This window comes from Chiroxiphia lanceolata, chromosome Z (assembly GCF_009829145.1).
Source record: "Chiroxiphia lanceolata isolate bChiLan1 chromosome Z, bChiLan1.pri, whole genome shotgun sequence".
In the NCBI taxonomy this organism is placed as follows: Eukaryota; Metazoa; Chordata; class Aves; order Passeriformes; family Pipridae; genus Chiroxiphia; species Chiroxiphia lanceolata.
In genome coordinates, this window is record NC_045671.1 from 10,067,000 (window position 1) to 10,094,984 (window position 27,985).

At 43.5% G+C, this 27,985-nt stretch overlaps 1 protein-coding gene across 6 annotated transcripts in view; it reads right to left on the reverse strand.

Moving 5' to 3' along the window:
- PDZD2 (PDZ domain containing 2) overlaps positions 1-27,985 on the reverse strand; it is a 204,399-nt gene that overhangs the window by 33,093 nt on the left and 143,321 nt on the right. For 5 of the 6 annotated variants that reach the window (XM_032675773.1, XM_032675770.1, XM_032675772.1 and 2 more), the window contains 8 exons: positions 23,159-23,301; positions 22,363-22,495; positions 20,224-20,391; positions 7,456-7,567; positions 5,329-5,477; positions 4,433-4,552; positions 1,794-1,908; positions 22-95 (listed from right to left, as the gene is read on the reverse strand). In XM_032675773.1, coding sequence (XP_032531664.1) covers positions 22-95; positions 1,794-1,908; positions 4,433-4,552; positions 5,329-5,477; positions 7,456-7,567; positions 20,224-20,391; positions 22,363-22,495; positions 23,159-23,301 — 1,014 coding nt within the window. The remainder of the gene's footprint in view (positions 1-21; positions 96-1,793; positions 1,909-4,432; positions 4,553-5,328; positions 5,478-7,455; positions 7,568-20,223; positions 20,392-22,362; positions 22,496-23,158; positions 23,302-27,985) is intronic. The other variant, XM_032675774.1, reaches the window with a different exon arrangement.

Genomic DNA, 27,985 nt, shown 5'->3' on the forward strand with positions numbered 1-27,985 from the left:
CCTGCACTACATCCATGTTACCTTAAACCTCTGAATGGCCTCCTGATGGGTCAGTCCTTGTAGAGACTCTCCATTAACTTCTAGGATTTCATCCCCTAGTAATTAGATACAAAATATGAAGTCATCAATATAAGACTATAAAGATTTAAAACATCTTTCCTGTACATTAAGTGATCCACTACCATGAGGATTCCAACTAACTACTCAGTAAAAAGCCTTTTACTGTTCTCAGTTTATTTGCACTTGTACTAATGCCTCTACAAGTTAATAGTGATGAATTAGCAGAGTAAAGACTGTTCTCCAGCAGAGATCCTTAAATTGGTGTTCTCATACCAACAAACAAGCTGAAAACACTATGGATTTTAACTAAAGTCTGAAAATAGATTATTATGACATGAAGTCCAATGGGACTATAAAACTGCCTTTCTTTTGTAAGCAATAACAGAAGAAATGAGAAACTAAGTGAAACACTACAGCACATCACTTCAAAGCCTGGTCAGAGAAAACTAACCTTGCATCCACATGCAGAAAGCAACTGTGTTCTCTTACTAAACGCCTGCAAACAGAGAAGCATGTAGTGCACACACTGTGATAGCATATGTCCTTCTCACCCCAAGGAACATGTCCTGTTTGACCTCTACCAGCTTCCAGGCTCTGGGTCTTACTACTTATACCCACCTGAGCTGATCTACTTTCATTTTATTAAAAGAAGGGTAAGCATGATCCAGACCCACTTTCTGCAATTTTACTTGCATCTGTGCAGAATTAGATGGGGCAATATCATCAGATAAGTCTACCCCTCCTCTCCTTCCGTAGCCTCAGTAAAAAAAAAAAAAAGAATAAAGGAGAGTATGCAAGCTATGAATAGCCTGCAAAGGCTTGCTGGGTTTATGGGACAGCTGCTACTTATTGGCTTCCCACAGCAAGTGCACAACCTATGATGCAGTGATGCAAGCTTCCCTCTGGCAGCAAGTGTGAGAGTTAGCACCAAAAGCAGCCTCAAATACAACAAGTGTGATAAGATGTAAAGAGAGGAATGATGATATGAGAAGTAACACAAGAGCAGCTTGAGAGAAGCAAAGTAACACAACCCCTGCAGAAGAGTTGTAAATCACCGCTCTGAACTCATGGTCACTTTGTATTTTCAACAGTGTGTAAGAGTCTGTCTGCCACAGTACTCAGACCAGGGTGTAACACACACAGAGCAGGCTACATCCAGCTCAGAGACCAAGACTGGAAAAGCACTAATAAAATCAGGATATATCTGCTTCTCTAACCAGTTGGGTGATCTTACTACCAATCCCATCCTTCCTCTTCTCTTTCTCTGGTTAGAACTCTTACTTGTTGATTCTTGTTGAAATCATACCAAGAGGCCCAGAGAGCACAAGGGCCCAAAAGAGCCTCTCCCAAACATGTCTCTCAATATAACCCCTTCTCAGACCAGCATCTTTAAGACAGATGTTGGTTAGCTATCTATATATGTTTTCCTGTCAATCACCCTTTCCAACTGAAAAATTGCAGCTTATGGTTTGGACAAATAAAGTTCATGGAAGAGGAAGGGGAAAAAACCAACCACCACTATGCTGTAGTTTCCCCTTCTCAATATGCAATATAATCAAGTTAATTGCTATTAATGATCTTCCACAGGATGAACAAGCAGGGTGTGTTACATCCTCCACAGCCTCTTGCTGATGGCAAGGTGCCTAAATAAAGCCGTACTTGAATTTTCCTGCTGGATGGAAGTAATATCCCACTGTGGTCCTTGCTGTGTGGTTGGATTCTCTCTGCCATACCTTCTTTAAGCCTTCCATCAGCTGCCGCTGCTCCGTTTGGGAATATAGTCTTCACAAAAATTCCCATGCGTCCACGAGCAGAATCCTGACCTCCCACAATGCTGAATCCAAGACCCTACAGAAAAGGCAGGAGAAGACACACAGCTGGCATATTATTCTATTATTCTATTCTTACCTGTGTAAGAAAGACTGCTGGTAACATACAAGACAAATGAAAGATGAAAATCCAAAATCATCTGATGAATTGTACTGCCATCTGACTCTCTCCTTGCATTTCCTAATTTCTTTCACGCTAATATCAACACACTTATCAGCCCAAAATGTAGCAGCAGGCACTTTAAGCCTGCATTTCACCCTAAGCTGAAATCGCAAAAATTGTACTTCGAGATTACTCTGGGTTTTTTAAAAACACTAGGTCAATGGCTCTATGTTAATTCCATTCTCATTTTATAAACAGTAACACACTGCTTTTAAACTGACAGACAGTAGATTCGCACCCCTGAGATCTATATCCAAGATTAACTGTAGATTTCTCTTATGTCACAGATCCTACATTTCCTCAGGAAGAAGAAGAGCTTAAGAACATGACATAAGGTCAGTGCTGCAATGTCAGGAATGTAGCTGAAAGGGGAATGGCAAGTGGGGGCTGCCATTCACATGTACATTTGTAATTATTCTGGAGACATGTATCATGTTGTATTTAAATAAATCTAGATCAATAGATTCCCCAGGGCTCCATCCATTAGATCTTACCCCTGCACTGCCCCTGTTGGTATGGGACTATCTTCAAAGCTGATCAGGGAACAGACGAGCACAGCAGAATGAACGTCTCCCCCTTCTGCTGAGTTATTTCGCAGACAAATCACTTCCTTGATTTACTCCCCCTCCCCATATTTCCCCTCTTGTCCCTGCTGTACAGGCATTTTACAGAATAAAGGGAAAAGTCACTGACCGGGTGGACAAGGGAAGTGGAAAACTGTTGTTCTTTAGTAATATGAAGCTACGGACATTATTAGTGCCTTGGGCAGTGCTCTCCAGCTGAGGGATGCTGCCACGGCAAGCACTGTGTCGACAACCCAATACAACCACCAGCTCTTTTGTTTTATTCCGTGAATATAAAGCAGACCACGACAGTTTGTAAGTTAGTAATTTGGTAAGACCTTACTGATTTCTAGAAAGGAAGCACCTTAGGTGTGCAGCAAAAACAACTAACTGTTCCCTGCGCAATTATCAACTGCAAAGCAACCTACAGAAAGCAGGAGGCTTCTGCCACTCCCCCACCCAGACAGAGCAGTTTTCCCCACAGCTCTGTGGGATGTGTTCGTAGAAATACATCTGCAAAGTACAGCGGCTCCTGTATTTGCCCACCTTCCCAGAGAAGCACTGCCACTGCATAGCAGAAAATCACCTCTTGCAGATCTACCTACAGATGAAGAACTGGAGGCAAACATGTGGCTCCCAGCCACCGACACCGCAACTCTGCGGAAAAACTTTTCGAGTCCCAAATCTGCACAGAGATAATAAATCAATGCTACTGCACAAACTGTACACAGTGCAATCCCTAAATAACAGAGGTGATCACCCAAAAGGTGGGTGGAAGGCACCCACAATGGCAGCTGTTTTACATGGTTCATGATCACTAGAGTCTGCATGCTTCCAGCTGCGTCTAAAACCTTGGAACTAACTGCAGAAAGATAGGAGAGGGTGGCTCACCCCACAGGAATTAATAATCTCATCTGATGAGAAAAACAGAGTCAAAAAATAGGTACATGAAAAATTAAGAAATATTTGCTTGGAAATGTTATAAGAGTTGAAGCTCCTAAACCAAAGGAAGTTAAAACAACTGTCAGTCTACCGAAAGAAATCACTATTTCTAACTCTTTGCTCAACGTAGAGCACAACAAGAAATTTGTTTTGCATTTGAGCTTGAAAGTCAAAACAAGTCTTCTGTAGTCCAAAACATATCCATCTGATGACTTTAAAGAGTATTTAATGAAAAGACATGTGTATTTTTAGCATATTTATATGACAGCTACAATACTAGTGTGGATTGCATTAGGGAAAACAATATACACCTAGGTTAATGCTTGTCTATTTTTCCTTAACATTCAGCCAGCTGGTATCTAGCAAGTGTGTAAACACATTACTGGGGGGAGAGAAGAGGACTTTTTGACCCAGGGAATTCAGTGCTGTCAGATAAGCAATAAACCAGGAACCTGTCTTTGGGTTTAACGCTTAATTTGCAGTAATTTTTTTTAAAAAAATACATCCAGATTCCACAGAAAGAAAATATGCTTGTTCATAAATATGCCTGTGAATAGGTACTCTTCTGTAGCTGCATCAACTTTGCACAAACATATGCATTTAAAGATCCACGATTAATATTCGGTATGTCAGTAATGACAAGATGCACCATCTCAGAATGAAAGTCACCCTGTGTCAAGTGCGTGACACGAGCGTAGCTCCCCTGTATTTTGCAGGTGTAACTTTGGCACTTATGCTTGAACACAGGATTTGTTCACCATTAGTATTATTACTGGCTACCTTGAGAGCAGCTGGAAGTCCTGGGTATGGGAGACACCTCTCAAATGCCAGCTCTTGCTACACGTGAGAAACCAGCCACATGCAGAAATCCTCACCTTGCCTTGCCCTTTCATCAGGACGATGTTGGAAATTATGGACGGCTGGGTTAGTCTCCATGGAGATTCCACTTGGGCAGCACTGAAGGAACGGGTAGATTTCTTCACGATATGGTAGTCCTAACAAACATCGGCAAACAAGGGAAGTTGCTCTGATTGCTTGGCACAGATACTGGGGATGTCATACCGGGAAAATTGCATGTGTGCGGGGAGAGAGATGGAGTATCTTACAGATATATTCAGAAAAAAAAAGTTCAAGGGATGAAACTCCATCTCACTTCAGTCAAAGTGAAACTTGCCACAGTAATTTCCCCACATTTTGCACAGTAGAATAATTTTGTAATGTACCAGTCACAATTTCAATTAAAAAGATTAAAGGTAACCTCACGATATACTCAAGTGCTTATCCAGGAAGGGAAAAAGAGAACAGAAAAGAAAAAAAGAAGAGGATAAGGAGGGAAAGGGGAAAGGTGAAGAAAAAATGAAGAGAGAGGAGAGAGAGGAGAGAGAGGAGAGAGAGGAGAGAGAGGAGAGAGAGGAGAGAGAGGAGAGAGAGGAGAGAGAGGAGAGAGAGGAGAGAGAGGAGAGAGAGGAGAGAGAGGAGAGAGAGGAGAGAGAGGAGAGAGAGGAGAGAGAGGAGAGAGAGGAGAGAGAGGAGAGAGAGGAGAGAGAGGAGAGAGAGGGGAGAGGGGAGAGGGGAGAGGGGAGACGGGAGAGGGGAGACGGGAGAGGGGAGAGGGGAGAGGGGAGAGGGGAGAAGCCTACTGGTTTCAGTCCCTGTGACGTACCTACATGGTCTTGTTTTGTGACCCTCACTCCCTTCTATGAGCTCCAGACAGATGTCAAAGGACTGAGCACAGTGAGGTGCTCACAGCCAGCCTCGCCTTTCCACCCACCTGTCTGGCTCCTGCTGACTCCAGCTGCTGGGGTAGAGAGTGTTTTCTTCCACCTCGGGAATATTTCACTGCTATTTCATAATTAGATTCACCATTTTCCACTGTCAGCTCATCGTCTTCTCCCACAGACTCCAAGCGGGATCCGGCACCTAGGGAAAACGACAGAAATACATCCTGCAAACATCTCAGAGCTGCTTTAACCTCTCACCAGCAAGCAATAATCACCTCCTGCAAATCCCAACTTAAACAGTGCCTTAAGACAATGCTATGCAGTTCCCAACTGGGCAGTTAGAAACCAGTTTTGATCACACAAGAACTTTTCCTGCTATCATAGGTTTTCTACAACCTTTCAGTGATGCTGAACTCCTCAGCAGTGTCACTTGTGATAGTAAGGAAAAGAAGAAGATAATTGAGCCGTAGCTCAGGGACAGAAAAGAAATTCAGCTGTTTATACCCAATGGCATTTGCCAGTGCACTAAGCTCTCAAGCTTCATTTATTTAAAATTAAAAGACCTCACACTGTAGCAGTATTCATTTCTGGAAGTGTCATGTCACTTTGAGCATTTTTACTGGAATGGAAAAAGGAAAAATGTGCCAAATAAACGCTATTTTCTTTTCTTCCGGCAACAATCCTAGTTCTCTTGAAGAGAAGAATGCAGAGTTCACATAAGAAACAGAATTATTTGTTTTGAAGGACATCCTGTAATTAGCCAGAGTATCCTACTCTTCACACCAAGGCTCCTCCAATTCTCATTTTCTCTAAGGTCTCCGCAGGAATCTCAGTCACAGAAGTTCCTGCAGATTTATCCCTGTCATTTCCCCACCACACAGGGAAGGGCCATTAACCCCTATTTTACAGATGAAAACCCAAAACACCCGCCAAATTCGCACAATCTGGATTTCATGACAAGATTTTAAGATTGGTTTAAAGTAATGTGAATCTGGAGCTGACATGGAAAGCAGAAGCTCTGATTTCCTTTCATCCTCACTGCCCTGCCTGTGCCTTGGAACAGGGCTCACACGTCATGGGCTGAGGCAGAAACACTGCAAATTTGCCCAGGAGAGCCCCAAACACGTTTTCTGCCACCTCCTCCTTGCCTGGAGGCTGCACAAGCATCACTGCCAGTGCCGGGTAGGGCCGGAGCATGAAGCTGGGGCAGCCGCTTGTTTTCCCTCAGCATGAAATCAATTCTGCTGACGCATCCACAGGCAGAATTCACACCCACCGCCCAGAGCACAATTTAAATCCAATCCTTGGTTCGAGGTGTAAAATTACCTCTGCTTTTAAACTCCTCTTCCCCCAGCACACAGGCTGCTGCTGCTGCACACAGATAGGATAGCTATCTCGGCAGGACCCGGCACTCTGGCACTTCTTTAGCTCCCAAGCCCTCCTGGCACCTACAAGCTAATGGTTTCCCATCACCTATCCCTCACTTCTTCAAGGATAACAGTTATATTTATGTGTTTACTGCCCATCTCTCAATGCAGCTTCCCTTCCCACGCTGCAGTCCAGGCTGCTGGATGCTCCAGGCTCACCCACAGCCCAAGGGCATCAGCACCCAAGGGAACTGGGGCTGGATCCCCAGTGAGCCACCAAGAGCCACAGGGGCTACTGGCAGAGGAGCTCCCTGGAGGACGCTAAAAATATATGAGAAATTGGAAATTAAGGTGAACACAGGAGGCAGGGAGCCTCAGAAAGCATCAGGAACGAGAACATGATCAAGCTCTGCACACAGGTTACTGTTAAGACTTGGGGACAAAGCAATAGAAAGTTTGGGGACTATTCATCATAATGGGCATTTTGGTGATGGCATGTTGAAATGTGTCCCTCCATCTCAGTAACAGAGCACACTGAAATATACAGGGAATGCAAATGTTCAAAAAAAAAAAAAAAGAACAGGAAAAAAAAAAAAGAAAGAAGCTTCCAAAGTTTTGCATAATATTTCTGTCCCTACAATAGTTCAACTCATGAGGCTGAATGCAAACATCTTACAGATGAGTTTTTCCTTCCAAAATAAACTAATGTGATCTTCAAAGGAAAGAAATGCTACCTCACTTTTAGAGAGCTAAAATAAATACACAACAGAAAAATTCTACTACTGCTATCTTTTATCAACCCAGCTTCACCTTGGGATCGACTTCTGTATTTCAGTATGCCACTTCCCAGAGTTGGACTCTGGTTGTTTCCTTTGGACACTTCTGCACAGGCTGGATCTTGAGACTTCTCAGTTTCCATCACCTAAAAAAAAAGAAAAAAAAAATCCTGTTAACTAGAGCTGTTGACTAGAGCAATTCCTCTCATTTTTACTAAGGGACAGAAAATTCCATTGCATATCATCTTTTCTTCCAAAACACATCATTGTATTAAGCCAGCACACATTTCTGTAAGCAATTTTCAGCAATGCCTTTGGACACTGTTGCACATCTTACCAACAGGCAAAGGTACAGCTCTGTATAGCCAGGCATCCTCTGCAGGGCACCACACTAATGCCCCCAGAACGCCTCCACCACCCATGGTACGTCATTCAGGTGCTTCTGCATGCATTTTATCAAAATTCTAATGTAGTTTTTTATTGCAAGCTTCCAGAGACATCATATACTTATAGAGAAAACCACTTTTAAAAGTGTTATTTTATTGTTACTGTCTGCGACTGAATGCTAATGCAATGGATGAAAAGCTTATTTAAGAGAAAGTTAAGAAGATTATACCACTAAGCACTTAAAAGCCTAGAAATACGTAATTTAAATTTACATGAGTAATCATAACCCCGTCACCCTGAGTAAAGGCACTAGGACAGGAGTCCTCTGTTTACCAGCTGCGTTTGCCCAGATGCAGGTGACAAGGTCACATATCCCCTGCCTCCTGCTCCTGTGTGGTCAGGGATGAGCAGAGCTGCCCATGGGCAAAGACTCTCACCAGCCCATGCGTTTTTGGAAGACGCTGGTGAACTCCTTCTCCACTCTCTGCTCCCTTTACCAAGCTACAACAGTCACGTTTTCCAGGATGTGCCATCTCACCGTGATCCTCAATACACTCCCCCATGCACACATCAATTCTTCTACACTCTCACTCCATTACCCACTATGTATCCTCTACATGATTATTCACACCGTTCATGGCAAGGATGACAAAACTGCCAACAAAATCTTTACTAGTAGCATTAAACCTTTAATGTACTATTTAAATTGCTGGAAGTCAGTTTCAAAAAAATCCCACCCAAGTGATGAAACACTTCACTGTAAAAATACTTTCTACTTCTACTAGTCAATCTTAAAAATGACAGTCTTTCCCAGAACCTGCTTCCCATTCCCCAGTCCTTCTTATCCCCAAGGCAAGAAACTCAAAGTTTATCTTTTGTACAGTCTAGACTTCATGATTTCGGTTCAAAGGGTAGAAACTTCAGGAAAACACAAAACTGGCAGAAAACAGGAAGCTGGAAAACTGCTTCCCCCTCCCCCCCCTTCAACATGAACACCTACACGTAGTTTACACAAAGTTTGGACACCCTAGCTAGTTCTTGTTGATTTTTCAAGGCATTGCAGCAACTACTCCAGAGTCCACTTCTAGTATCAAATGCTTTGCAGCTCACAGCTGCATGTACAATCAGATCCATCTGATTCATTCATCAGTCTGAAAAAACCCAGCACTTATTATGTGGTCATCCTAATGAGGGACTCATTCCAGAAAAGATGTAAAACATCAGATTCAAAACCCCACCCATCAGCAATCAGGCCACAGCCAAAGCATCACAAACTCTCCCTACAGGAGACTTCTGGGGTACCTATAAGACAGCATAAGCATGTGAAAATGAGGTGGGACCTCATGGATCTCACAAAGTTACAATGAAATTTACCATACCAGTAAAAACACTCTTTATGAAGTGAGAATGCCTCCCTTGTAGAAAGGTAGAAATCATTTGCACAAACACAAAAATCATGTAGCTGGAGGTTTACAAAACAATTGGTGCAGAAGGGCAATGTTAACTCTGTGGTGGAGAAACATATGAAGCACAGGGATGAAGAAAAACGAGAGGGATGCCTCACCAAAGCAGACAATTTTGCCAGCATGCTGTTCAACTATCCTAACAGACACGGATGAGTCTAACCTGATTTTTCTGGAGCTGAGCATAACCCAGCTCAAGTCTGGAGCTATAGAGCTGTTTGGTTTCTGCCACGGGTATGGACATGGGCAGTTACACTTGGTAAGACCACACAACTCCCAGACCAAAGCTGGACCACTTCCTCCAGCTCAGAGGATGGTAGAAAAAATGACTTAGTTTATAGAGTATACAAAGAGATGGTGAAATCATTTCTGCCAGGGTCAATTTCCACCCAGAGCCCAGGCTAAAGGGTGACCTGTTTGGTACATCTTGTGTTTCTACTACATGGACTTTGAGTTTCATTTGTTGCTTAAATGATGTTTTTTTTTGCTTACATGTACTTTGACTGTGCCACAGAAGCAAAGTAAAGATACATTCTGCAGCTACACAGATTTCCATCTGGTGGGACGGGAGGAAAACCAGGAGACAATTGCCACTTGCATTAAAACTGTGTACCCCCTGCTCCTTCCCCTCATCGCTGCACAATCCAGGAGGCTGTGAGCCTATAGACATCAAACCCCCAAACCCCACATATGATCCCCAGAAGGGCATGTGTGTGTAAACATGGATGCTAGGCAAAGCCTCAAGACATTCTCAGCAGCTTCCTGAAATTATATTTTGTCTAACTTGGCTTCAGACTACAATGAGGAGTAAAAAAAACTAAATTACCTATGTCTGTATTCCTTTCTTGTTTTAGCAAAAGTATTTTTCTGACATTAATTATAAACATGTAGGGAAAGACGGTCTAGCATTTGCAATGAAGCAGATATTCTTTTTAAGTTGTTGATCTTGCCTAGTAAACCACCAGGAGTTCTATCCTATTCAAAAAACACTTAGAAATCCGATCTACAAAGCTTGCAAGAACTCCCCAAAGGCATGTGTCTGTCGTATTTGGTTCTCCTATAACTTAGACAAGAAGAAAAACCCAGCTCCACCTTATCCTTCTGGCCGTGAACATATTCCTTTACTGTCTCGAGGCGGCTGCCCAGGTTTAACCATGCCATTTTAATTTTCCTCACTTTCAAGGAAATGAAGCTTATTATTCCAGTTCTGTAGGTCTTGTATTAAACTAAACCAATAAATCCTACCCAATGCCGTCCCGACTTTAAGGACAAGGGGAGCTTTAACACACACAGTAGTTTGAAGGGAGATCTAAAAATAGAGCCCATTTTGCCAGTTCATTAAGTAGCTCCGGGATCAAGTGACGGTGACATCTCAATTGATTTCAAAGGAAACTGCGCTATCAGGGACACACGGTCCTGGCACTGCACCAGGACGAACAACTGCCCTCGGAGTCCTCGCCCGGGCAAAGCTCCAGCGTGACCAGGTTCTTTAATGAGGCGAGATGAGGAGCAGGATTATGACAGTCTGCATTGTTTAACCGCAAACAGCTTGGCAATTGCTGCCGATCTACAAAAACGAGACGGCACACAGGGGATGATACAATTTAATAAGCAAACTGCTTTACTGCTGCCCTTGCAGAGCTCCTCAGCTGCTGCCTTCCCCATCTGCAAGCCCACCTGACTCCCCACGCCACAGCCTGGCTTGCTCTGCAGAGCGTGAGCACCACAGAGACAGTTTAACCTGGTAGTTTGGGAGTGAAACAGCGAGGATCAGACGGAGAACTCTGCAGCATGCCAAATTCAGCTCCACCTGCACTGGCACAGCAAGTCCACCAGCAAGACCACTGCCCTTCCTCAGAGCAGCAATGTGGAAGAGGAATGGCTGTGCCCCTGCACAAGCTCCATGGGGTAATTCCTCATCTTCTTTGGTCCTGACTGTTTTTCCTTAAGCAACACTATTCCAAACACTTAAACATGAAACATCCCAACACTGCTGTATGTGGGGCAACCATCAGGATGGACCCAACGGGTCTACATGACATGCCAGCACAGACCCTCCAGAGAAAAACACAAAATACCCAATGCAAACCTGGTTTCACCTGCTTCCTGAACAAAGTCTTTCTTCCTAGCCTCTTGAGACTGGCTGATGCCTTAGAGCCCTTAACCTTTCCAAAAGTTTTTGAGATTTTCTTCCAAGATCTGTTATAATTCTAGCTGTTCTAGTTATTTGTGCAATTATTTATTGCTTTATGGGGCACAGCATGCTTTAAGCCTTAAATGTATCTCCTAGGCAGGGAACTCCACATGCCCCTTTGCCTTGCACGGAAAGTAAAATACCTTCACTTTTAAATTAGCTCTTTTTCAATTTAATTGAATCCATCTCCCAGATAAATTACAAACTGCAGCACTATAATTTACGAGAATTAACACTGCAATTGATGCAGAGGACACGGATTTTCTAATCTTGGATGGCACCGACTTTTTCATGCCTTACTGTTCTGTTTTAGGATACGCACAAAGCCTCCCAGACCCTGGAAGGAGACTGATGAGCTGGGACACACTGCATCAGGGGCTGCAGCACCCAGGGGCATTTTTCCAAAACACAGCACCTCCCAATGTCCAGGGAGCTCCATCAATTCAGCCATGGGACTCACGAGAAGTCCAATTTAATCCCGGATTTAGTAATTTTTGGTGCAAGCTAGAGGACTCCACTGCAACACTGCTCCCCACCGTCATGAGGGGAGAAAACCCCTCAAGCACAGAGAACCACGTTGAGCCATGGACAGAGGAAAAGAGAAGGAACATCACCTCCATGTCAGCACTAATTCAGTGCCTTAACTGGCACCTGAGAAAAACCCTGTGCCCTGGTTTCTCCCACCAGGGCAAGGCTAACAGGGTGGAGAGCAGTTCTGCATGTTGCCCAAGGCAGGTTCCACCAGAAAGCCTCCAGGAGGGCTCAGGTTTGGGCTCTGTTCAGCACTGCTGGTGAAACAAAGCACTAGCAGCTCCCCTGGGAATTACACTTGCTGATATCACCAGGTGTAGCCTGTACTTCCTCCTGCCTAGCCAAAGGGGATGGGAACCCAAGGCTTGCATTACTGAATTTTAAAGGAAGCGTTGGAGAACTCCTGGTCCACGTGCAGTAGGAGGTCAAGGAATTTGATAAACAGTCAAGAACTGGAGCTGCCCTAATTTCTGAATAGGTGGAAATGTCAAATAAACAAAACAAAAGCCTTTAAAGTGGTCTCTAAGAATGTCTAGTCTGCCACTTTACCAAATGCCTGCATTCAAAAGCCACTCTAAGCCTTCAGTGTAAAGCAGTAGTTGCTAGAAGGGGCATTACCATTCGCTTCAGGAAGCATAAAACCCCCAACAGCTGTTTTTATGGCTCTTTACAAAGTCCACAGAGTAGCCCCACACAAACCTGCACATGAAACATAACCTAGCACTCACCAGAACAAAGCCAGCAGCGATACCTGCCCATGCAGCCTCAGCAAACACACTGGAAACTATGGCAGAGCTAAGTTACTCTCATCTTCCAGAACACTCTACTTATTTGGCACAAGACACTCCAAAACCTCCTTCGATGTGTTTGATACCAAGAGCCTCAGCGTGTTGACCACTGTCCAGAGGATACTTGCAGGTTCCTGATGTAGCAGGATCCCAGCTGTGCTGGCTCCCATGACTCACTGGTCAGGGCTGCAGTTAAGCAAAGCAGATTTCACTTTCAGGTTTCCAAACAGTCGCTAAAATTATTAATAATGTTTTGAAGAGAAAAAACTTTAAAAATATAATTTTAAATAGGAAGAAATGCAGGAAATGGCTAACACAGCTAAGTTCTCCAAGAAACACACAGCACAGACAGCATATGCCTTGGAAACAGTAAGATGCTCCCAGCTAAACAGTTCCCAATCCTTTTTGGACCAGATTACTCTACTTCTGCATTATATTACGATTTTCACTAGAAACAGCTTCTAAGCTAAAGGAAATCAAATGCACACAAACAGATCCCTGCTGTTCTCTTTTTTATGCTTTATCCTTTTTTCCCCTCGAACATCAAAAGTAGGACACATCTCCATGCAATTTAGTCACTGTCCACGAGATGTCTCCATGCGCTGCAGAGAGGTCCCAGAAGACTGGTCCTGGTAAACAGTGAAAACCTAAAGGATTCCTTAATTCTGTGACACCCGTGGAACTCAAGTCACGTGAAAGTTCATTCAGCTCCTCTGTTATTTTCTGTAATAAACACTCAGTTAGTGGCTTAGCACAAATCTGGAGCCTTTGCATCACAAAAAACAATAAATCGCTTCTCTTTTTTTTTTTCTTTTTTCCCTAAATGACAACCTTTCTACTCACAGTGAGGGACAAAGCAAGCAATAATCAGTCCTCCAAATAAACAACTCTCCTGAGAATAAAGAAAGACCTTCCTAACAACATCAACCCCCAGCTGCAGAGTGTGTTCCCATGACACAGCTCATGGGGGTTTGCATTTCAGCTCCAAATCCACATTTTATACCACCCTAAGTACACAGGAGGATATAGAATATGCAACCATTAAGTGTCTTTCATACCTGTATCAAGGATCTGAAGCCTCATGCATTATACAGGCTGCATGTATTCAAGCACAGCACATCTCAAAGGAGTTTTACCCAAGCCCAACCAAGACTGGGTAAATGTACACACTCAAAAATTTGCAGATGTGATGATGTGATATTCACACTAAGTCTCAAATCCTAGAGCCTTTATCATCCTTCTGTTAATGTATGTGAACCGCATGGCTGTGACAGCATCTCTCTTGTTCCAGTGCCATGAGGGTGTTATTTTTAGCTTGTTAAAGGCAGTTCATCTCCTTCAAAACTGGGCAGTTATCCAAACAGCCAAAGGAGAGACAGGCTGTACTGTATCTGTTGCTTTATGGGAAAAACCCTCATTCACAAAAACAAAGACCATGCAGAACCTGTACTGTAGATAAACTTGTGTTTCTATTGCTCTGCTGACTCAGCTTTCAAACATATCACACAGGAAGAGCAAAAATTATAACTGGGCATTTTCTACATTGATATTTATGGACAAGTTAAAAAGGTTATCTTCCACCAGCCCAAGCAACAAAAGATATTTCACATTTTGTAGACTGCATCATGTCTACAGAGAAACCTGCAGAGTAATAGCCCCTGGGTGAAACAGTTTTCTCTGGTCTTGCCTTTAAGATGGAGGCAGTAGAAAGTGGTCCTAAAAGGCTGGGAACCAGGCTCAGGGAAGGATGTGAGCACTCTGAGGACCTCCCTCCTGACATGAAGAACACATTCATGTTAATGTCTCCTTGACAAGTGAATTCCAGGATGTGTGAAAAGCAGTAATTCAGTGACATTGTGCCCCTGGGGGCCTTTCAGCACCCATCCTCCTCCCCAAACTCATGCAATGTGTGCCAACACCTTCCCCCAGCCCTGACCAGTGTCACACCATCACTGAACAACTCCTCTTCAATAAGACAAATTGCAATTGCTTATTTTAATACGATAGGGCTTCTGGAAACAACACACACCCTGTGAACCAGATTTGGCCTCCAAATATTTTATCATTTTCCCTTGCCCAAATTCCTAACTGTACTTATTTTGAAAACTCACATCTAGAGTCACTGTAGGACCCAGCATGTCTGTGCAGCTACAGCATGAGAGAAGGGCAACAGCTCTGAGCCATGCCAAGGTGCAGCCCCAGGACAAGGGCTGGCCACAGCTGAGCCCCACACCAGGTTCTTCAATTTCTCTCCCTCTCCCCTACCCCAAGTAGAGCACTTCACTGCAAAGCAAATTTCGTTCTTGAAAGAGTAAAAGCCCTTTCTTGCTTTTTTCCCAGCCATGCAGTGCTTTTTGAGGAGTGAGCTGTATTTCTGCAGGTTCTGTTGAGACTGCAGTGCCCTAATGGGAACAAACACTCCAGTCCTCCAAGTAACGAGGGCCCCTCCCCACACTCTGCACACATTTAATTGTTGAGTTATGCTTCCTGTTCCTTCTCAATGCTAATGCTTTCTCTGAAATTCTCTCCAAGTGTTTCCAGAAGAACTTTTGACCCCAAGACTGTTTTTAAACTTATGGCATTGTTATCCTTGTCTTTATTATGCTTGCACGGCTACAGGTAATTATGTATGGATTCCCTGGTAGGACAGAAAGGCTCATGGCAGAAAATAACTGGTCAGTTCTACAGCTCAGGAAAAAAAATATAAATGGAGAGGGAGAGGAGTTAAACAAATGCATTTCTTCCTATTCAACAAACAGGTTTACTTATATGCTTTCAGTTACATGTCTAGCCAAAAAAAAAAAAAAGAAAAAAGAGTTTTGGCAGGGATCAGGTAACGCAGATCAGGCAAGAAACCTTAACAGGAGACATCCTGTTTCTGTTACTGGTAGGAGGATGACAACCTTGCTGGGTCACGGTCATCTCTGCATGCAACATGCTGACAGCTGATGTGAAGGCAACACATCACACACTTCAGGTCAACTCAAAATGATTAAACATCAGTAAAAAGGGCCTGACACCCCACATCAGAGGATCACGCAGCTGAGGTTGCTGCCAGAGGCTGTGTCCCCAGCCTTCCCTGCACAGACAGCTTGGGCATGGGGAAGCAAACTGTGTCCCTTCCCAGCTCCCCCTCAACAGGTAGGGATAATAATGATCTCCTTTCCCAAACAGGAAATTTCTCTTTTGTACAATTCTACTCTGCATGGAATAGACTCAGCTCAGGGTCTATGCCTCCAGCATCGCAAATGGCAAATACCAAGAGAAGAGCACATGATTTAAGTACAGATGAACAGTCCCCAGCCTTCCATCCCTGCCTCCAGCAACCACGGATCCAAACCTCCCAAGGCAGATGCCCTCTTCTTCTATTTAGTAGCTTTCAGGAATTTCAAGCCGTTAATGTGAAGCTGGTCACTGATGCTGGACATTTAAAAAGTACTCAGACCATCATATATTGAACAACACAGCACTACCAGAAAGAGAGGTAAATAATTTTGGAGCAACTAAGAACGGCACGTGCTTCTGTTCAGGGACCAAAAATGCTCCAAATTCACCAGACACTTTGCAAACTCTTAGCAGATAAGTTTTCTCTTTAGAGTTCATTTCCCAGGTTGCTCCATCAGCCAGCAGTAAAGTGACAGATTCAATTTCAAGAACAGAAATACTAGTAAAAGTGAATTAGAATTAAAAATAAATCATCCAAGGCAAATACTATCATATTATCCTATTTCACTTGGACATAAATACTGATATTTTAAAATAGCAATGTCAACTGCACACAGCAAAATATGGATTGGGGTGGAGGAGTTTAAAATCCCCCAAGTGCTTCAGTACCATTTAGAACAACGTGACTCTCTGGCCCAGTATTTTGTGTCTGAAGTTAAGGAATATTTTGGCCCAACCAGCTCTGAAAGAAATGCACTTAAAGGATATTAATGTAACCTTTTTCTGCCTGGCAGCACAACTTTTATTAAAGTTAGAACTTTAAGGGTCATTTCACGTTTAACAGGGCTTTACATAAGGAGACTGTAAAAACAGAGCTTCAATTTAATTGTATTATGAAATTTTTATTAATGAAACTTAACAAGTGGACTTTCAAGTAAGACTGAAAGTGATATTTCTCCTAAATTACAGTTTTCAAGTGTCACTAGACCCTTCTGCTGTGTCCTGGGGAAGCTGACTAGCTCAGACTCCATTTCCCTTCTGGAAACACTGGAGCAGAACTTCAAGACTTTCAAAGAACTTGCTCACAGGGAAATTTTCAACCTTTAGCCACTAGAAAAGATAATTTTAATATTTTTTATTGTTTTTTTTTTTCATAGAATTGTAGGGTAAGCCAGGTTTGGAAGGGACCTTTGGGGTATCCCTGGTCCAGGCTCCATCTCAAAACAGATTCAACTTAGATCAGGTTCCTCGGAGCCTGGTCCAGCTGAGTTTTAAGTAACTACAAGTATGAAGATTTGAATACATACCTTCATTCCAAGTGATTGTTTTTTTCTGCCTGGTTCAGCCTTTAAGCAACCAGGTGCTAAAGCATTAACAACAAGACTATACAGTCCATCAGGTCTATAAATCACGGTTCTGAATACTCAGCAATGAACTGTATTTACAGAGAAGTTAATGAAAGAATACCTTGGACAACCCTAAGAGCACCTGCAAGTTTTGAAGTATCTTCTTTACTTGTTTAAGAATTAGATATATACTGTTTGGGTCAGAAAATGGACAGTGAAGCCTCAGCTGACAATAAATCACTCTGAATTACTCACTGTTACATAACCACCCAGCACCTGACAGCATCCCTTTGGAGTCCTTACAAAGCCCCACAGAGTAAACAAGAAAATCCATTAATCTCTTGTCAGAGGTGAGGAAGACAACTCCTGGCCAGAGCTGGGTGGAGAATCAGCTTCAAATCTAAGACATCTGACTCTTAGACTACAGTCTCAGTTACCTGGTCCAGTCCTTCAGTACCACCCACCCTGGAAGTCTAATACAATTACATTTGCAGTGATCAAAAACAGTCCAGCTTAATTCCTTCTTTAATCATCAGTCACGCTGTCATCCCTTATCTACAGTATAAATATAATTAAATATATATGAGAGAAAGAGAAGACATGTGAATATCATCAGGAGTGTGGGAGCAGCAAAGAACAGTGATTTCCAAAGCAACTTTGCAATAATCTATGTGACTATACATATATTTTAAAATATAAAATCATGTGATGCTTTGAGTTCATATTGGCCTTGAAATCAGCTTCTAAGCTTTGCTACAAAAAAACTCCACCATGTTGCCATGTGAAAAAAAGTCTCATGAATTTTATCTTTTCCATACATTCACCTTCCTCTGTCCTGCCTAGTGGCACACAGGATTTGCACAGCCCAGCTCAGCTCAGGCTGTGATCTGATGAGGACGGATCAGGACGAGGGTAGAGCTGGGAGGTCTACACTGTACAGAGTGCCCAGCTCAGGCTGTAGAGAGCCCCTCTGCACTCTGAGGCTGAGACAGTAATTACAAGGGGAATGCAAAGACACCCTGTGCGTCGGATCAGAAAAGTAATTATTTCATCTGCGGATCAAGGAAAAACAGAAGAGGTCCCGAGAGTCACCAATAACTTGTTACATCTCTCTAAATTACACCCTTTCATAAAAAAAAAAATAATTAATAATAGAAATAGAGGAAAGAAAAAGAAAAAAATCTTGCTGCTACTCTCCTAATGTGTTTATTGTACCCAGATTTCTGTGATTTCTCCTCCATATCCCAGTGGTTTATTACAAAAGCATACAGTTATTGCCATCAGGCATGAGAGTGCCAGATAGGCAGGCAAATCCAGTTGGCTCTGAATTAGGCCACCACCACAGCCAGCTGCAGTGGCACTGGGATGGACATCGGGGAAGGCTCCAAACTCAGGTCGGTGCCAAAGGGCTCTGGGATGCTCATGTAGCTGTGTCTTAACAGTGATGTGCACCCCAGCTACCTTGAGCTTCCCTGAGCATTATGTTAATCTGGAAAGGAAACACTAAAAAAAGGCGTCCACCAGGCAGAGCCTTGCTGAAAAGACAGGAGCAAACCAAGTGACAAATAATTCCTAGCATGTGCCGAAAGAGTTGCTGGAATGCCAGGGAGCTGCATCATGAAGCCATATATAATTAGGTTTTGACAAAACTGATTTTTATTTTGAAGTGTTGCTGAGCCACAGTCTTATGAAAAAATTACCAGAATTTGAACCATGGCTTGTAGAAGAATTTGAAGTATTTTGATAGTCAAAAGAATGCTTAGGTGCCCACTCAAGTTAGCACACAAACACTACACCGTCATCACTGCTAAGCATCCCCTGATTATGTGTTTTTCCCTTCCTCCCCCCAAAAAGGTACCCTGGCACATAGATGAGAAGACAGTGTAGAAATAACAAAACTTGTCAGAGTAAAGAGATGTGTGAGAGTGAGAACTGTTATAAACACTGACTCAAAGTATGCCAGAGATGACAGGCAGGTAGGAAGTGAATACCAGCATCAGTTTGACTACAGTGCAAGACTCATCCTGGGAGTAGCCTTTTGCTCAGAAACAGGCAAGTGTAAGAATATAAAAATCAAAACAAATCACCAAACCAGTATCATATCTGAGCCATCCAAAGGTTTAGGATATTTATTACAACTGAAGCAGAAGAAAGAAGGGGAAAAAAAAGGCAAGAAGAGAAAATTATAAATAGATACAAGCTTTGAGTGAATCCACCTGCTTTCCTTTGCTGGAAAATCAGTCTGCAAGCTCTTTAGATTAGAAACATCACTTTATTCTTTGTCTGTACAACACAAGAGAGGCCTAGAAGACCAATGAAGTTTCAGAGAGCTGTTACATTACAAATAAATAACAATAACCCACTTAATCTCTTCTTAATACAGCCCTGAAGGGAATGCAAGTGAGATTATCAACTGGCAGCATTTATTCAGCAGAACTTCAGTTACGGTTCACAGCCAGGACTTCCTATCCCTCCACTGAAAACTGTCTGTTGGCTTCAACACAGCAAATACAAACTTCAAGAGTTGGATCATAAACTGTTAAAGAGCTTTAGTTACAAAAGAAGGGGAAAGAAGAGCGTGTAAGTGCGTAAGCACTGAGAGAGACTTTGCATCAGATCCAACAAAAGCAGTGGAAGCGGGTGGAAAACAATCCAAGGGCAGAGAGAAAAACAAAACCGTGATTGCGACATAGGCTGGAGGACACTGGAGCTCCTGCTCCCTGTGCTGCTGCCTTGCTGCAGAGATGGCAGGTGCTGTGGCAGTTGCCATCCTCACTGCAGCTTCTCACCCACATCCCACGCAAAGAAGGGCTGGGTGGCATGGCCCCGTCCCCAGGACCTGCTCAGTGTCAGGCTGTAGAAAGACGTGACAGATGCAAACAGGCATCAGAGGAGAGAGTGAAAACTTCACACCAAAACCACACTTACAGCGACCGGTTTTTCAGAAGACACATTCACTCCTTTCACATGTTCTTCTTCTGGCTCTTCGTTTTCCTTATTGTCAGTGCAAGAGACAGAGTCTTGGACTGAGCAAGTGCTAAGCAAGTCTGGCAAACTGGTAGATGGACACTTCAGAAAATCCCCTTCAGAAGATTCCTACCCGAGAGACAACAAAATACGTTACATCGCGTGCAGAAAAAACACCAGTGTCACAGTAAACCCATTTCACCTGCCCAGTGTGAGCTCCCTGGTAATCCTCCCCTTGTTACACACTTCCATGTGCTCAGACTTTAAAGGCCCGGTTATAAAAAGTAGTCCTGGTTTTAAAGTGCATATATAATAAACACAGGCCAGTATATGTTTAAAAAATTTAGATTTCATAAAGGAGAATTGAAAATAAATACTTCTCCAGCAGCCTGTTCCTCCTCACTTTGGGTTTATTAAACATTACTGCGAGGAGACTGAGAGTTTACAGACCTCATTACTCATTTCATTGCCTCCCAAATCACACCCTGCGTTCCTGCTCCCTCCCTGTGGATGTTCCCTTCACACATCTATTTACCTACACACATAAGAATAATACACTGACAACACTGCTCAGGAGAACAAAATGAAAACTGAACCACCAATCCTGTACCAACTCAGTCCTGATTCTTCAGGATCTGTTTCCAGTCTTTGGCATATCTTCTGCAGGCAAACACATGCATCAGCTGAAAGCAGTGGTCAGACAGACTCTCATTTTATTGCTTTCGGAACAAATTCTATGTTCCTGAGCACTCACCAGGCCAAAAGGCAAGGCTGCATTCCTATATCAACAAATAAGGCCCCAAAGGAGCTGCTAGGGAACACTTCACCCATTTACACCTTTTCTGAGGCTGCCTGAGACATGGCACAGGGTAGATTCCCCACTGCTTGCCTTTCCAAGTCCTTCTTCCAGGGACATGAAAACTGCCCAAGTGCACAGAGCACAGGACAAACAGATTCACAGCCTGACCAGGAACATGAAGTTTTATGCCATGAGCTTTTTCATGATGAGGTCATCATGTGAACAAGCTTTTAAGCTTAAGGAGAAATCTATGCAGTCTACTGCCTTGTGTTTTGACAGAGTCCAATTGTCTAAAAGAAACAAAAAATGTAGCTACTTCATGTCAAAGTGTGTTGTTTCCAGAACAAACACTGGTAGGGTTAATACCAAGCTGTGATCCTACAGAAGATATTCAATGAACTTGACTGTCTTCACTGAACTGAAATATTAGAGAAGTTACAGGCTCTTCACTTTCAGTATGGTAGAATAGAGCCTCTTCTTGAAAAATATGAGCATAAAGCATCCCAGGAAGCCAATGAGGATCCAGACACTAAAGCCACAGAAAACGGGCATTGGGATGGCTGAGGAAACCTAAAGGTGAAGCTAAGAAAAGACATAAAAATACTGACACAGTGGCTTGCTGACACCCTGGAAATGCAGGTAAAGGAGTGGTCCATTTGGACCAAGATGTTCCTGCCACCCCCTCAAAGGCCCTGACGAACCCACCCTGCAGGCAGGTCCTTATTTGAGACCCCTGGGCGCTTTCAGGAGCCCACTGGCCACCCACCAAACACCTGCAGCAACCCAAGCGAGGGGGGCGGCAGGATGTGATCCACAGAGAAGAGCAAACAAGGGTTGGCAGGATTTTCTTAAACAAAGGACAAAATACTATTTAATATCCCCTCAACCTCTTCTGCGATCAAAGCAGAATGAAGAGCCTAACTGATAAATGAGTTCTACTCTCATTTCCCTGAAATTTCATGCTCCTTTATCTGTAAGAGCTCCACTCCACACTATTAACAAGGACAAAATAAGGAACTCAAGACAAGAGATCATCATCAGGAGACCTCAGGCACACACGCAGGATGGAGATGAGAGGTACTGAGGCTACACAGAAGAGGCTGAGAACAGCCTGCTTTATTTAGCATGTATTTTAAGAAAAGAGTTTTGGTCAAAACTTAGGTAACGTCTCGCTGTACATTAAATTTGGAGGAGCAAATGTGCACATGTGATTGCCTATCAAAAATATGCCCTTTTCACGAAGCACTGGCACAAACATTTGCAGATGCACATTTGTGAGAGCATCTGGGAGAGGTCTGTACCTTGCTAGAGACCACGAGCTGCACCAGGCCAGCGGCCGAGCGGAGGAGAGCCACAGCCTCCTGGTGGGACAGCCCCACCAGCGACTGCCCGTTGATCATGAGGAGCTCATCACCAGCCATCAGCCTGCCATCCCTGCAGAAACAGAGTGGGAACATGGAGCTGCAGGGTGGTCCTCCCCCAGTGCCGGCACCGGTGGCACATGGTGGGATGTGGAGGCATGGACAACACATGATCTCACTGACACTAAGCTAGCATTGTATGTTGTTCTCCATAAAAAGGGGCTCAGAAAGGTAACCCCAGGAAACCACTGTTACAGCCAGAGCCATCTCACCCTCTTGGCAGGGCTGAGATCCCCCAAGTCTTCTCCGTGACCCAATGGAGTTGGTCAGGGAGCAGCAGCTCCATCTCCACTCCGTCAGGGAACAGGGTCAGGATTGGAAGTGAGCACAACCTGAGATGCACAACCCATGCTCTCACACATTGCCAATTCCATGGGAAAGACCCATCTTCCAAAAAGGGACTTGGGAAAAAAGCCCTACAAGCCATCAGGCTCCTTGGTTTTCACTCAATCACTAAGGAACTGTTTGATCTGTCTACAGTTTGGACTAAACAATGCTAGAAGAAGCTTGAGTGATCAAACACAAAAATAATTTTTTACGCTAAAAATGCCATGTTCTCACCCTCACACACGGGGAGGGCAAAACACCCACACTTGCCTCATGAACCTGGCTAACATGGATAGCCCATGGCTACTCCATCACACCCAGTCCCATGAAGGTAACACCATCACCTCACCTGTGTGCGGAGCCGCCTTCCTCCACGTGGGTGACGATGATGCTGTGAGGGGACCTCTTTGACCCTCTGCCTCCCGTTATCTGGATTCCCAGCCCGTCCGTCCCCTTCAGGATGTGCATCTTCCATATGCGGCAACCTTCTCGCTGAGAGAAAATGTGCAGAGAGTCCTTGAATTTGGATTTGGACACCAAGAGAGGGCTGGGAGGCTACAGGAGGGAGCTATTTAGCACCGTGCTGCCCATCACCGCACACCTGTATAGCTCAAGTTATACGGGTGTTTTTGCTGAGCTTTGCTACATTAGCTGCAATCCAAGCGAAGGAGGTAGAAAGGAGGAGGCAGCACAGAGCAGGGTCAACATGTAGAGGTTTCCTTGCAGGGATGTTTGCAGCTTTTCTGAGCCACACAGAGGTGATGCTCTCAATGCCCTGGTCCTTCCCGAAGCAACCAATGGCCTCAAACCCCTTCGCCAAAACTCAAGGATGAGCCGTGCAGGGCTGCAGAGGAGCAAGACGTGGTCCAAGGGGGACCTTGAACACCAGGTAGCACAGCTGCTGTTGCAGCAGGGACCAGACCGGCATCACATAGCAGTGTTTCCCTCTCCGGAGGGGTTTGCAGGATTTGAGACACAGGAAAGAAAACAGCGGCTTCAAATTATCAGTTGCCAATCAAATATTTCTTACTGGGCAGCTGTTGTACAGATTGTAAATAATAAATTTACCCACTGCAGAGAATAATTTTCAGTATAACCAAGGTAATAAGCAATGGTCAGGACACCTTTATTAGTTTTGGTTATTTTTAATTATTATAAACATGTATCCAAAAAGCGGTTTACAAACTCCAGAGCAATACAAAATGCAAAACACAAACTAGTTCCCAGGAGTTCTACTGGCAGGATTGGGCACAAGGAAACACAAGTGTGACGGATAGCAGAAGAGCAAAAAAAGGAAAGGGAAAAACAAGCAAGCAAGACACGTAAGGCAATTGGCAAGACTCTCCCAGAGAGAGGAAGAACCAGGATTACAGAATTATGAAAAATCCTTGGAAGTTTTCAAGCTTGCAAGACAGCAAAATGCACAATTTGGAGGGGATTTTTAAGCCACGTGTTGTAGTCACCAGGCACCAGGTCAGCTATTTCTGACTGGGTGTGTTATGCACACAAGTAACGTTCTCGCAGTACGCAAACGCCCAAGTAGCAAAGATGATTAAAATTTCATGGCAAACTGTGAAGAGCATGCACAAATTGCTGCTTGTTTCTGAGAAGGAGAACTGCTAAATATAACAGCAAACCCAAGGGTTGTGGCAGTAACCTGCAAATTTTAGGCCAATGTTGTTTATCAGAGCCTTTATTAAATGAGGAAAATGTGGGATTTTTGTTGGTTTTTTTTTTTTTTCACCTGATCACCGAAACTTTTAAATGCAGTATGAGTTTTTCAGATACTGGAACAAAGTGAAAATTAACAAGAATAATTAATAATTATCAATATTAACATTACTAAATGGAATGTTAACATTAATATTAATCTATCATAGCCCTTGAACCACAGGTAGGAGAAACATAAAAAACAAACCAGCTTTCTTAAGAGGTTACCCAAAAGTTTGAGCCTGAAAACACATACACCTGTGGGTAATTTGTTAACTTGAAAGCCTTGAACATGAGCAATATCCTAACAAGGTTTAACTGGGATCTTCAATGCCTGACAAAAGGCCAGTCTCCTGCTGAATAACAGGACATGTCAGGACAGAGGATACTTTAAAATAAATTAGAGTGATACATGAGACACCGTGTTAAATGCAGGGGCAAGAGTCAACTATATTTATCCTCTTTAAAAACAGAACAGAGCTACAGCATGAAAATGCTCCAGACATATTTTATCGCTACAAAGTACCTTGCACCAATAATGAAGACAGTATAACAGAGAAATACAATCCCTCTGCCTCCCCCAGCCAAGCCCAGCCTGAAACGATGACCATCTATTCTCCTCACAAGATGCCACTTCAAATGTCCTGTTGTTAAACCAAGTTTGGAAGCAGACCTTTCAATAAAGTTTAACAATGCAGTCATAAAATTGCCTTTAATGATCTGCAAAAGCTTTTTGGAATGCGAGTTACACCAAGGCCCACTATGTGCAGCGCCTGCCTTGCACTCCTCAGCACTCTTCACTGTCACACATTTTATTACACGAAAAAAAAAAATCCTAAATTTACCCTTAACTGGCCCACTCTTGAATATTCGTTTACATAGCACTTAACAGCAAATCGTAAGACTTCGCTGCTCTTGTGCAAGCACCACCTTATTCCCCTTGAACGCCCACTAAAATCAAAAGCACTTGAAAGTAAAACACTACTCAGTCTGAGCATGGACAGAAGAACACATCCACAATAAAAAAAACCTGGCATGTACCCAAACATGTATTTCTTTCACTCATTTTCGTATGCCACTGTCACCTGCTCCAGTGAAAGAAAAGGTTGTCCCTTGAGTCCCCGCCGGTCAGCTGCAGGCATTTCACTGGGAATAAACAACTCGGCATCAACTGGAAATCAGAAACCCTCACTGTTCTTTCCCTTTTCCTCATAAAACATTCATAGCTCTTCATTTAACCACACGCTGCAAAGCAAACACCCCCCACCAATACACATGTACCTCTGAGGGACGTCACTCCAAGATTTTGAAAGCTAAGTATTAAAGAGCAGATTGCCAGCCTTTGCTTGAGGCCTCTGGAGATAGGGGGTGTCCATCAGAACCCCCTTTCCCTCCCCAGGAAGCTGCACAGAGGAGCACAGGATACTTCACAGCTGGATAAAAATGCTGCTGCTTTGAATGAGCATCTTCTATTAGCTCATCACAGGAAAGCCTTAATAGTAAAGCTCTGTGCCAATTCAAAGGACTTGTAAATGCATTTAAATTATACTTAAACCCAGTTTTGTTAAGCTACTGGAGATTCCCAGGTTCAACAACACAAGGCCTAAATGCTTTAAAAAAGAAGAAAAGGAAAAAAAAAGTAGTGATGCATGTGATTAATTTTGAAATTTTTTTGAATTATCATATTTTCAAACTTGCCTTCATAAGCAAAAAGACTACAAGCTCACTTAGTCTTTAAATGAAAGCTAGGATTTTGGTGCATTCACCTCACTCCAGAGACTTACAATACCCAAAGGAAACACCAAGTGTAGTGAGATTTGGCAGTTTGCAGGTATGATGTCACTGCCCTTGGAGCCTGCATAATCCGGGCCCAGAGGACGAGTTTAACTGCTGACCAGTCTCCTTTGATCAGCTGCACAATTCTGGTTGCTGCTTGGCTGCTGTAAGTTCCATATTTCTATTAACATCTGAATTTTCCCATCCTCTCAGAATAATTCTCACAGCCTCATTTATAAATGACTCAGAATAACATTCCCCCCCAGCTTTGTTCACCAGTGACACAAAAAATATGCACATGTGCACATGCAGGCCTTTGGTGCAAAAACACTTCATGCACAAAGCACAGATGTGCTGATGCCAGTCCAGCCAGGTATCTCAAACTCCAGACATCCTCACCAAGGACAGGGAGTGAGGCACTACCAGCTCCTGCTGCAGCCAGGGAACAGGCAATATCCAGCCCTGGTCACTCTTAAGGAGACTTAAATTATATCCCTCTAACCAAAGGCAGATCATAAGCACAGCAGCAGCAGCATTTGAGAAAGAGCTCACTACATATCACGGAATGAATACTTGTATATGACAATCCAGAAAATTTCATTCACCTGAGATTTGGCCAAGATGGACACTCAGAAAGACACCCATGTGTGCCCGAAGTGTGTCAAAGGAATAAGAAGCGAGAATGCCCCTTTAGAGTTCCCCATCTCCTGAGAGTAAATGTTAATTCTGCTCAGATCCACCCCACTGACTTTGCTTGTAATCCCAGAGCAGCAGCAGACCTGCCTACATGGAGGGACCGCGGATTCCTCCCAACTAAGGATTTCACGGGCACAATGAACCCACATATGTCAAAGTTGGCCTCAGAGCAGGAGATGAAATTTGGTCATCCCTTGAAATCCCTTCCAGACCTGCATTTTTTGACTTCCCTCACACAGCAAGGAGAAACACAAATGGTCAAGTCAGGTTGCAGCTGGGCTAATGGCTAATTTTTGTTCTCTGCAGTTACATCACTTTTAGGTGACTCAACTTTCCTCCCAACTTGGCTCTTTCAAGCAGGCAGCCCTTTGGACCAGATTTTTCCACTTGAAACTGATCAACTTCAAAGTGCCTAAGTTACAAATAATTAAACCTTTTTTTTTTTAAAGACGGTATAAATATTCTATTTGGACTAATTGCGGTGGGGGGGGGGGAAACAACCAAAAACAAAGGGTCATCTTATGTAACTGACTGCAAGTGAGAATAGAGAATACAGCTGGCAGCTTCTAGTGGGTCCCTGCAGGCCGTTTCTCTCCACGGTGAAGCCATTGTACATCAGGCAGCCTCTGTTCAGAGCGAGCCTACATCTGGAATAAACTAGTGTGCTGCAGATCAGAAAGCGAGCACACTGCCAGCGCGACGTGGGGAAGCTCGCCTTCTGCCTGCTCCGGGTGCATACCATCAAATGCTCCATTTCATAAGCACATCATTAATAAAACAAAAAGGAACGTTTTTCCTCCGAGTTGTTGAGGAAAATAAATAAATAAGTGAATGAAAGACAACGGAGCCGTTCTCCCCCAACACTGCTCCTTCTGTAGCTAATTGCAGGGGAGCTTAAAGGGGGTTGACTGATTTTGACTGTGCCGTGTTCAAGAAGCTGAAAATCTATATATACAAAAGAAAAAATTGCTTTGAAATCTTTTATTAAAGACAA